Source organism: Vombatus ursinus, unplaced genomic scaffold, assembly GCF_900497805.2.
Source record: "Vombatus ursinus unplaced genomic scaffold, bare-nosed wombat genome assembly UNPS02014811.1, whole genome shotgun sequence".
Classification (NCBI taxonomy): domain Eukaryota; kingdom Metazoa; phylum Chordata; class Mammalia; order Diprotodontia; family Vombatidae; genus Vombatus; species Vombatus ursinus.
The window spans coordinates 11,830,381-11,842,191 of NW_020954589.1; the positions used below are offsets into that span (position 1 = coordinate 11,830,381).

The 11,811-nt window shown below is 42.1% G+C and overlaps 1 protein-coding gene across 1 annotated transcript in view; it reads left to right on the top strand.

The window, feature by feature from the left end:
• Positions 1–11,811, top strand: part of DEF6 (DEF6 guanine nucleotide exchange factor) — a 43,867-nt gene that overhangs the window by 10,033 nt on the left and 22,023 nt on the right. The window contains exons 2-3 of the mRNA XM_027876706.1: positions 1,393–1,533; positions 2,172–2,357. Of these exons, the coding sequence (XP_027732507.1) occupies positions 1,393–1,533; positions 2,172–2,357 (327 nt within the window). The remainder of the gene's footprint in view (positions 1–1,392; positions 1,534–2,171; positions 2,358–11,811) is intronic.

Genomic DNA, 11,811 nt, shown 5'->3' on the forward strand with positions numbered 1-11,811 from the left:
GATTTTATAAACTTTGATCTGATCCCTTCTCAGTATTTAAAAACATGCAATATAGAATGTCATAGGATCATCTCTTTAGAGCTGAATGAAACCTTAGAGGACACGTTGTATGTCCCCTTCAATTTTACCGGGGAGGAAACTGAGGCCAAGAAAGACTAACTGACTCACCCAAGGTCACCCAGCTAGGTGGAGGGGACCTTTGGGAACGTCTACTCCAAACCCCTTCATTTTGCAGATGACGAAATGAATGCCCAGAGCAGTTAGTTAAGTCACTTAGGGCACATGTACAAACATGAGGTACTTGGAAAATAATTTAACAGAACAATATGCTAAGAAGGGTGAGTTATTAACACTGCTGCCTTTGTGCTGCTGAGGAACAGCATGGATTAGTGGAGAGAGATCTGGTCTCTAAAAGCTAAGAAGACTTGGTTTCTAATGGGCTGTGTGACTCTGGGCAAATCATTTATCCTCTCACTCTGAGATCATGAGGGGTAGAGAAGGTGAAGACTTCCTTCCTTTGCTAGATTGAGTTGACTCTCCCAGGAGTTCTCTGTATCTATGAAAGCACAAGTCCCTTTCCCTACCTTTGTGTTAAGTGGGAAGGCACAAAATGTGCTTTAATCAAAACAGGCTTTCTGCAGATGGGAGGTCCCAGAGATTCTTTAGCTCAATGCCTTCATTCTTCATGTGGGGAAACTGAAGAGGAAGTGACTTGCCCAAAGTCACACAATAGCCAGATGAGAGAGGGGAGGTGATTTCTCCAGGGTCACACAATGGCAGTGCCCCAAAGGGGAAATGACTTGACTTGCCTAAAGTCACACAATGGCAGGACCAGAGAGAGGACGTCATTGCCCAAGGTCACAGTGACACATAACGGACAGTGCCATTGCTTTTCCCACGGCATCAAAATGCCCCTCATGGTTTGTTCTCAAAGGGCCATCCCCAAAGCTCACCCCTTTGAGCATTTGAAATGCACTTCCCTAGGCCTTCACCTTTATTCACCTTTAGGTTTTTCTGGAGGCACACCAACCTGATAGTCCCCCCAGGCAGAATTCCAGGTACAGACACATTTGGGTATAGAAACACTATTGGAGAAACAATGAGTGTTTGATGGAAGCCAGGCTAAGTCTGGGGGCTCTGCTTCACCATGGGGGTTGAGGTTCCCTGGGTCCCTTCAACCTGTCATCCTAGGAACCTATGACCTTCCTAAGCATAAAAGGTATTCTCATCCAAGTGGCCCTGGGACCTTGGTAGCCCTTGTCAGGAGTCGAGGGAAGGAGGACCTTTCCCATGCTTGGCAAAGACAGTCCTGTGGACAATGGATTGGAACAGGAACCTTTGGCAAAGTTTTATTCGGAGACTGAAGGATTAAAACAATGACCCTTTTCCCAGGTCTTGTCCCACAACTTGTACACGGTGCTGCACATCCCCCATGACCCTGTGGCCCTGGAAGAGCACTTTCGGGATGATGATGATGGTCCGGTCTCCAGCCAGGGTTACATGCCCTATCTCAACAAGTACATCCTAGACAAGGTGAGAGCCAAGCCCCCTCTACCCTTATACCCACCTCTTTTTAACCATTTTTGAACCTTTTTCCACCTAGTTGCCACCTCCATCCATCTCTAACCCTCATTGACCCCACCCTATTGCCCTGGTTCCCAAACTGCAACTTCCTGAATCCATCCAAACTCCCCCAACTCCACCCTCCAATTCCCTTGACATTTTTTCCTCATCCTCCAACTTACTTCAGGTTACTTTGGTTGCCAAATTGTCATTCCTAACTTTCCTCACTGCTCAAATCCATATCTTACTTCTCCCTACCTACTACCCCAAACCTTGCTCATCTCCCTTTACTGCTACATATCCATCTTCACAAGCTGACTTCAATTAATTCTTCTCCCTACCCAGTTTTATCCGTATCTTTTTACTATGCCTCCTTCCTCTGCTTCCCCTCGAATCCTGAGTTCCCCTGAATTTTGTCTTCACTCTCCCCTTGGCTGGGATGGGGCTTCTCAGCTGGCAGGGTTTGGACCCAGCCAGTCTGACTTTAAATCAGCTCAGGTGTCTGTACACCTAGAGCTCTGACACCCTACGGGCTTGGCAGGGTAAATGAAGTTGAGACCAAGTTCTGGGATCATGAGATTGGGCTGACGTCTTGGCTCTGATCCCAGGTGGAAGAAGGGGCTTTTGTCAAGGAGCATTTTGATGAGTTGTGCTGGACTCTGACGGCTAAGAAGAACTATCAGCCCAACCGAAACGGGAATAGCACGTTGTCCAATCAGGATGCTTTCCGACTCTGGTGCCTCTTCAACTTCCTGTCTGAGGACAAGTATCCCCTCGTCATGGTACCTGATGAGGTAAAGGGGTGAAAAGGGACAGGAAGAGGGGCTCAGGGAATAGTCAGAATAGGTCACAGTTAGTTCCAAGGAGGACTGCCCCTATGGGGGCATTGAGCTCTTCACTTTTTCTTTTGGCATCCTTTCCCCATTCTGATGCCCACCCCTTCCCTGCTCCCAGATGCCCAGTCTCTAACCTCTTAAAACTACCCCTGAAGGCATGACTTCCTCAAAGAATCAATCAACAAGCATTTCTTAAGTACCAACTATGTGCTCAGTACTGAAGCTACAAAAAGACAAATGAAAGGCTCTGCCTTCAAAGAGCTTACATTCTATGGAAGAGACAACATTTATATAAGGAATAAGGTCTGGACCAATGATTTTGGTAGTATAGGGAAAACTCCCCAGTGAGGATGTACAGTCAATCAATACAAGTCGATACCTTCTTCTCAATTTATTGTCTTAGAGGAGAACAACCAAAAAGAGTTGCATCAAGGAGGAGTCAAGTGATTTGCCCAGGATGAAAGAGGTAGAAACCATGGTCTTCCTGGTTTTGAGGCCAGCTCTCTGCTAGTTTCGCCATATATATAAAATATATTCAAAGCAAATACAAGGCAACCTTTTTCCCTTTGCTTTTTTGAAGGGGAACAAAAAGCATTAGCAGGTAGAGAAGTCTAGAAAGGACTCACTAGGGAGGTAGTGCTTGATCTAGGAGCTAGAGATGAAGGCTGACCAGGTTCCAAAATGGTCCCTTTCTAATCCTCAGTCCTTGGCTATTTTCAAACAGAGCTGATGTAGCTATTCATTATGAACTCTGAAGGAGGTACAGTAGATGGAGCAGTGGGCCTAGAGTTAGGAGTTAGGAAGACCTGAGTTCAAATCCCACCTCAGACACCTACCATCTATGTGACCCTGGGCAAGTCACTTAACTTCTGCCTGCCTCAGTTTACTCAACTATAAAATAGGAATAATGATAGCACCTACCTCCCAGAGTGGTTGTGAGAATCCAATGAAAATGTTCGTAAAGCACTCAGTACAGTACCTGACACATAGTAGGTGCTTAATAAATGCTTGTTTCTTTCCTTCCTTGCTTCTAAAGCCCAAATCACATGGTAACATAATTGAGAGCTCTGGACTTGAAATTAGGAAGGTCTTGGGCCAAATTTCACCTCTGTCACATATTAGCAGGATAATCCAGGAAAGTCACTTAACAAGTTTCCATATCTGTAAAATGAGGATAATAATACCTTACTGAGCTGTTGCGAGGCTCAAAGGAGATAACATGTCAAGTGTTTTTATAAGCCTAAATGTCAATTATTATTGTTATTAAAGGGTTAACCTTGGCCCCAGTGTTTGCATTTTGAAAGTGGTTACCTGGAGAGGCCCTTCCCCCAAAGAAATGAATGGTAGTGATAGGAATTTCAGGTACTTGGTGTGCTGGCAAGCTGGGAGGGGAGGTATTTGGGAGCCAGGGAGGCCCATGCTGGACCAGTCAGATCATGCCATTTAGGCAACGTGACTGTCTTTGGCCTGGGGCATTTCTTTATAAATTTAATACCAATTGCAACAATTTAACTCACATTTACAGAGCACCATTCAGTTTCAAATAAAATCAGGAATACAGTTTTCAATAAAACCGTAAGCTCTAAACGATTTATATTTTGCTTTGGAACCCTGGGCAAGTCATGTGATAATATACATGTATATACATCTATAAGTAAACATTATCAAAACAAGAATTCACTTGGGACCAGGATTGGATGATAGTTTTAGAGCTGGAAGGGACCTCACTTTACAGAAAAAGAAAATAAGGCACAGAGAAGTTAAGTAATTTGCCTAGACTCACATAGCTATTAAGTGTCTAAGAAGGCTTGTACCTCTGTCATCTGTAAAATGAGGCCATTGGCCTCAGCAGTCCCCTCTAGCTCTAAATCTCGGATCTCATGATCCTTTCTGATTATATTTTTTCAGCTATGTACTTTTAAAAATCATATTAATTTTATCATGTTGACATAATTATTATATTAATAGTCTTTGGCTATTTTTATATATAGTCTGTCTGTGTGTATGTTTTCTAATTCCTCTTGCTTTGATACACATCCCTTCATATATCTTTCTTCCATGTGTCTTTTTATTTTTCATATTTGTTGATTTTTATGAAACAATAATATTCCATTATGTTAATATTCCAGCCTTTATCCACCCATTCTATAATTGATAGAAATATGAGTTGTTCCTAGTTTGTTTGTTTGCAAATGCACTCTAGTCCGTTCTCCACTGGTTGCCCAAATGATTTTTCTCAAGCACAGGATTAACCGTGTCATTTCCCTACCCAGATCAACTGCAGTGGATTCCTATTACTTCTGTTGTTGTCATTTGGTCGTTTCAGTCAAGTCCGACTTTTCATGACCCCATTTGGGTTTTTTTTGGCAAAGATGCTAGAGTGGTTTGCCGTTTCCTTCTCCAGCTCATTTACAGATGAGGAAACTGAGGCAAACAGGGTTAAGTGACTTGCCCAGGGTCACACAGCTAGTAAATGTCTGAGGCCAGATTTGGACACAAGAAGATGAGTCTTCCTGACTCTAGGCCCCGAACTCTATCCACTGGGCCACCTGGCTGCCTTACTACTTCTAGGAAGGAACATAAACTTCTGCCATTTAAAGCCCTTCACTACCTGCCCCCTTCTTACCTTTCCAGTAAAGCAATAGTGAATATTTTTGTTCAGTTATGTTCTAGGAGTATAGCATCATGGGATTTAGAATTAGAAGGGACCTGAGAGATCATCATTTTACAGATGAAGAAACTGAGACTCAGATAAGTTAAATGACTTGCCCAAGGTCATAAAGGTAGGGAAGTAGCCAAGTCCAGGTTTGAACCTACGTCCTCCTTTTGGAGTAAGTATTCTCTACAGAATCCTTTATCTCCCATCTTACCAAACAGCTTGATTAGTTTATGCAGAAAAGTTTGGAAATAGAAAAGAGAACAGAGAATGATTAGGAATGGAACACTTACTGGAGAGAGGGCCATATACAAAAGAGCTGGTTTGGAATGACAGAAAAGGATGAATAAGATGAGAATAAGTATGTGGGGATTCTGTAGGTGTGGTAGGGCTGATGTTGGAGGTAGTTCTGACGCCAGTTAGTTCGGATTCGATGCTGGGACAAAATGAAGCACTCAACAGTCATCAAACAGTTAATGAAAAGATGTTTGCTTTGCTCTAACACAGCGAAGATATGCAATAAGGAAATGGTGGCACTTAATTTCTCAATAAGAGGTCCCCTTCATCTCTATATGGAAAATCTAGTCATGAGAGCAGGATGTGATGGAGGTCATACTGACTCAAGTGGTCTTCATAAGTTCACCAATGCAAAGGAGGCCCCAATTTTATATGGCAGTAAGTAAGCAGGCAGTTTCACCAGGGAATCTGGGGCCAATCAGGTCGTGGGATGGATTCATTTTCTTCTGTTGTTGTTGTTTTTGTTGTTGTTGTTGAGGCTTGTCCAACTCTTCAGGGTTTTCTTGGCAAAGATACTAGATTGGTTTGCCATTTCCTTCTCCAGCTCATTTTACAGATAAGGAAACTGAGACAAACAGGGTTAAGTGATTTGCCCAGGGTCACACAGCAAGTAAGTGTCTCAGGTCAGATTTGAACTCACAAAGATAAGTCGTCATGACTCCAGGCTTGGCACTTTATCTACTTCACCACTTAGCTGCCATTTCCTTTTAGGAAAAATTAATTCCTGTCCCAGGAGCAAAGGGGGAAAAGAGGACTCAAGCCACATTGTAGGGAAACACTGGTAGATATTGGTCCTATCACAGACAAAGTGGGGAGAAGTAAAGCCATCTAAATTATTTTGACTAAAGAGGCCAAGGAACCAGGTAACGAAAGAAAGGGAAAGGATTCTGAAGATTAGGAAAGGAATTTTCTTTTTGTTATAGATGACACACATATTTCTTCTATTGTCCTTTCCTCCTTAGAAAGTAGAGTTGGGTGGTCTACATTTACATAGTGATTTATGGTTTGCAAAATGCGTTATATACATCATTCAATTTGGTGGTGTTGCTGTTGCTTTTTGGAGGCAGTCAGGGTTAAGTGACTTTCCCAGGGTCACACAGCTAGTAAATCCCTGAGACCAGATTTGAACTCAGGGCTCTTGACTCTATCCATGGCACCACCTAGCTGCCCAGTACATCATTTAATTTGACCTTCACAACACCCTTCTAAGAAAAGTACCGTAGGTATTGCCTCCATCCTACAGTTGAGGAATCTGAGGCTCAGAGGGGTAAGTGACTTACCCACGATCACACAGCCAGTAAGTGTCAGAAGTGGGATTTAAACTCATGTCTATTCTGACCTCTCCATCTAGTACTTTTTCTACAACACAATAGATTCTAGCCTTCCTCATAAATATTGATGAGAAAGTTGTTTTTTTTTAATTTTAGAAGTTCCTGGAAGAGACCCAAGTAAGGTTCTTTTCCAAATGATATATCTATAATGTTTGAAGAGTCAGTTGGTTAACAAGCATTAATTAGGCACTTGGTTGGTTGATTGGTTGATTGTTGTCCTTCATTCTCAAAGAGGACCAAAATGACATCACTAGGCTAGAGTCAAGTTTCAGTGTGTCTGACTGTGCCTGATCAGACCAATATGAGCTTGGAATGCTCTAGCACATATTAGACACTTACTATATGCCAGTCACTGTGCTAAGCCCTGGAAATATTATACAAAAAAAAAAGCACATTTCATTGAGTTCCCATCTCAATGAACTCAGTCTAATGGGGGAGACAACATGTAACTAGGTATGTGCATACAAGCTATAGACAAGATAAATTGGAAATAATCTAGAGAGGGAGGCACCAGCATTTAAAGGGGATTGGAAAGACTTCTTGTAGAAGGTGAGAGTTTAGCTAAGATTTGAAAGAAGCCATGGAAGCTAGGAGGGGGAGATGTGGAGGGAAAGGATTCCAGGCATAAGGGACAACCAGTGAAAATGGCCAGCGTTAGGAGTATCTGGGGTGAAAAACGGCAAAAAGCCTAGGGTCACTGGATCACGTGGGGGTGAGGTGTAAGAGGACTGGAGAGGTAGGAGGAGGTCAGGTTATAAAGGGCTTTGAAGATGATGGTGATCATGATTGATGGTGATGATGAATATAGGGGGTCTTCTTGGCAAAGTTACTGGAGTGGTTTGCCATTTCCTTCTCCAGTGTATCCCCATTTTACAGATGAGGAACTGAGACAAATAAGGGTTAAGTAACTTGATCAAGGGCAGTAGTTGGTATAGTAGATAAGGCGCCAGGCCTGGACTCAGGAAGACTCATCTTCCTGAATTCAGATCTGGTCTCAGACACTTACTAGCTGTGTAACCCTGAGCAAGTCACTTAACCCTTTTTGCCTCATTTCTTCATCTGTAAAATGAACTGGAGAAGGAAATGGCAAACCACTGTAGTACCTTTGTGAAGAAAACCCCAAATGGGGTCAGGAAGAGTCAGACATAACCAAAACCACTGAATAGCAACAAAGACTTGCCCAGGGTCACACAGCTACTAAGTGTCTGAGGCTGAATTTGAACTCAGATCTTCCTAACTCTAAGCAGGTCACCCTATTCTTTGTACCACACAGCTGCCCCTAACAACAACAATAATAGCGTTATATACCACTTTAAGGTGTGCAAAATTTTTCGCAAAAATTATCTCATTTTATCCTCATGACAATCCTGGGAGGTAAATGATATTGTTATCCCCATTTTACAGATAAAGAAGCAGGTTAAGTGACTTAACAGAGGTTAAGCGACTTGCCCAGGGTCTCATAACTAGTAAGTGTCAGAGATGAGATTTGAATTCAGGTCTTCTTGACCCCAGGTCTAGCACTTTATATTACCTAGCTGCTAGATGATTATATATTTAATCCTGGAGGCAAATAGGTAATCATTGGAATTGATTATCTAAAAGCAGGACATGGATTAATTTGATGGCTGAATGGAAGAAGGACTGGAGTAGGGAAAGGCTTCAGGCCATCAAACCAACAAAAAAGCTACTACAGTAGTCCAGGCATGAGGTGATGAAAGCCTGCTTCTGGAGTGGATAGAGAGTGGCCTTGGAGTCGGGAAAACCTGGGTTCAACTTCTACCTCTGATTATATATCCTATCATATATCTTACACATATATATGTGTATACATATGCATATATACACATGCATATATACATACCTACCTCCATTTATGTGTGTATACATACATATATAGACATATATGTATATATGTATATGTATATATATGTAAATATATATGTATATATAGTCTGTGTGACCCTGGGAAAGTCACTTGGCTTCTCAATGCCCAAACTTTCTAAGACTCTCAATTGCCCTGCAGGGACTTATCTGCATTTTTAAGATGGATTTCGTCCCCTACTCTTCACTGTACCAATTAAACCACAGGTCCATCCTAAAACAACAATAATAATGTTTATTATAAACCACACTTGGAATAAGGATAGACAGATGAGCCCTAGTAGAGAACACTAGCCTGAGTTAGGGATCTGGATTCGCATACAGTGTCCCCCTGAGAAAAAATAGGTCCGTGCTCTTCTCAAGAATCACCCAATTCAAGAGAAAGATTTCTTATCTAAGAAATCATCCCCTGATTTATATAGGATGACAAAGAAAGAACTGTCACTGAACTGGCTTCTGATTCTCTCTGTCTTGTACTAGCCTCACCCTGTCTATCTGTCTCATCTTTCTCCCTCTTTGTGCCTTTTAAAAATTTTCCCCCTCCTCTTGATAACTGATTAAAAAGTTAGGCTTCAGTTCAACCCAATTCAGCATTTGTTGATCACCTACTATATGCAAAGCATCTCGACAGATACAAAGATATTTAGACATGGGTTATCTGTGAGGAAGTAAGACAGTTCTACAAAGAACTGTGCCGTAAATTTGGGCATTTTATATTCGTAGGAGAGTAGTCTAGGCATCCTGGTGTGGTGGCAGGAGATCTGGGTTCAAATAAGGCTCCAACACATTTTAGCCGGGTGGCCAGGTGGGCAAGTCATTGTCCCTCTTCGATTCCATTGAGGGAACTGTTTTTTGAGTAAAACTCAAAAATGCTGTGGTAAGCTATTAAATAAAGAATTGGGGGAGCCCAAAATGGGGAACATTCACTTCTGGTGGAGAGCATCAAGATAGTTTTTGTGGAAAGGGGCACTTGAAGGATTTCAGTGGTATCAGATTTCAGTTGGTGGAGAAGAGTATAGGAAGGATGAGGAAGGGCATCCCAGGGGAGAGGACCCACTTAACAAGTGTCCACTGAAGCAGGAAGAGGGAGGGGAGAGTGAATGTGAGGTGGTCATCTGGTCCCTTGCAAAATACAGGGTGTATCCTAATAAAGAGGTGATGGACTCAAAGTGCAGATTGAGACATGTTTTTGTGAACATGGCCAAACAGGAATTTGCTTTGCTTGACTATACATGTTTGTAACAGGTTTTCTGTTTTCTTCTTCAGTGGGAAGTGAGGAGAAGGTGAGAGAGAGAGGTTAGATCTTTGTGAAAATAAAATGTAATTTAATTTTTAAAAATAGAAAATACAAGTATATTGAACATTTCCTAGTGAATAGAGTGCTAGAACTCGAAATCTGGAGGACCTGGGTTTACATCCTGACATAGATACTTCCTAGATGTGTGATACCGGGCAAGCAGTTGAGCCTCATTTTACTCATCTATAAAATTGGGGGAGGTATGGGATAGATGGCTTCTGAGGTTCCTTTCAGCTCTAAATCTGTGATCCTATGGTAGAGAGGTAGTGCAGCCTCATGGTTAGAAAGCTGGTCTTGGAATCAGGAAGTTTTTAGCTATGTATCCTTGCCCCTAAGTGAGTTGAGTCTTGGAATCTCTAGTATAGGTTTTCTACTCAGCTGTCAGATTATCTTCCTAAGACACAGGTCTGACCATACCCCCTCCCCCAATTCTTCCTTATTCAACAAACTCCAGTGGTTCCCTGTTGCCTCCAGGATCAAATACAAAATGCTCTTCTTGGCATTCAAAGCCCTTCCTAACCTAGCCCCTTCCTGCCTTTCCAGTCTTCTTACACCTTACTCCCCACCAGTGACACTGTAATGCTCCAGCTCCTGACTCAGGTCATTTTCCCTGGCTGTACCAAATGCCTGGCATGCTCTCTCTCCTCATCTCTTCCTCTGGGTTTCCCTGACTTCCTTCATGTCTCCGCTACAGTCCTACCTTTTGCACAAAGGTCTTCCCAGTTCTCAATCCGTGGTGGATAGAAGATAAAATGATTGAGGAAAACAAAAGTTCAGTCTTCCGAACATATCAACTTATTAAGCAATGCATGTCAATTGCCCAACAAACTGGGACTAGGCCCCTTCCTCAGCTTAGGGCTAGACCCCCCAATAAAGGGGAAGACTGACTTTTATACATTAAAAATAATTAATCAAACAAGGCCAATTAGTTAAAAGGAAACAATGCAACATTAAGTAATCTGATCTCTAATTGGATGAAAGATTAGAGATTTTCTAAGTTAGGAGGGGGAGAGTGAACAGGTACAATTCACTGAAATCAGAAAATGAGGTATCCCACTCTCCCCAAGTGTCTGTAAACAATCAAAGGAACATGAGAACAACACTGATTGATCAGCATGAGGCCAGTTTTCAGATAAGGCATAAGGGTTGCTTGAGGTGTACAATTGTGAGAAAACGCCTTGCATTAATCTTTGGATCTGACTGGGTTTTAGGTCAGCTTAATTTAGGTCCTTAGTTAAGGGTCTTTAAACAGCAGAGAGAGGTGGTCCAGTTTCTCAGTCAAGCAGGGCTAGGTTCAAACAATACAATAAGTTTACTTCCAATTCTTACAATTGAATAGTTTTCTCATAGAATAAAAGTTGGATTAGACCCATAATCAAACAGAAAAGGAACTGAGCTAGCTCCAGAATTGTCACCAAATGGAGTCAGTGTGGTTCACTCAGTTCTCACAATTAACCACTTGCTGCCTTAATCCCCTCAATTCCCTCAATCTTAGTGCCTTCCCTCTGAGATTATCTCCAAAATATATATATATATATATATATACACACATCTATGTATAAATACATGTGTATGTATATATGTATATGTACATAGTTGTTTATATGTTGTCTCCCCCATTAGAACTGAGAGCAAGGGGTTATCTTTTGGCTTTCTTTGTATATGTAGCACTAGGAGCACTACCTAGTACATGTTGTCATTGTTGTTCAGTTGTTTTTCGGTTGTGTCTGACTCTTCATGACCCCATTTGGGGTTTTCTTGGCAAAGACACTGGAGCAGTTTGCCATTTCCGTCTCCAGCTCATTTTTAACAGATGAGGAAACTGAGACAAACAGGATTAAGTGAGTTACCCAGGGTCACACAGCTAATAAGTGTTTGAGACCAAGTTTGAACTCAGGAAGTTGTCTTCTTGTCTCCAGGCCCAGCACTCTATCCAATGCTCCACATGGC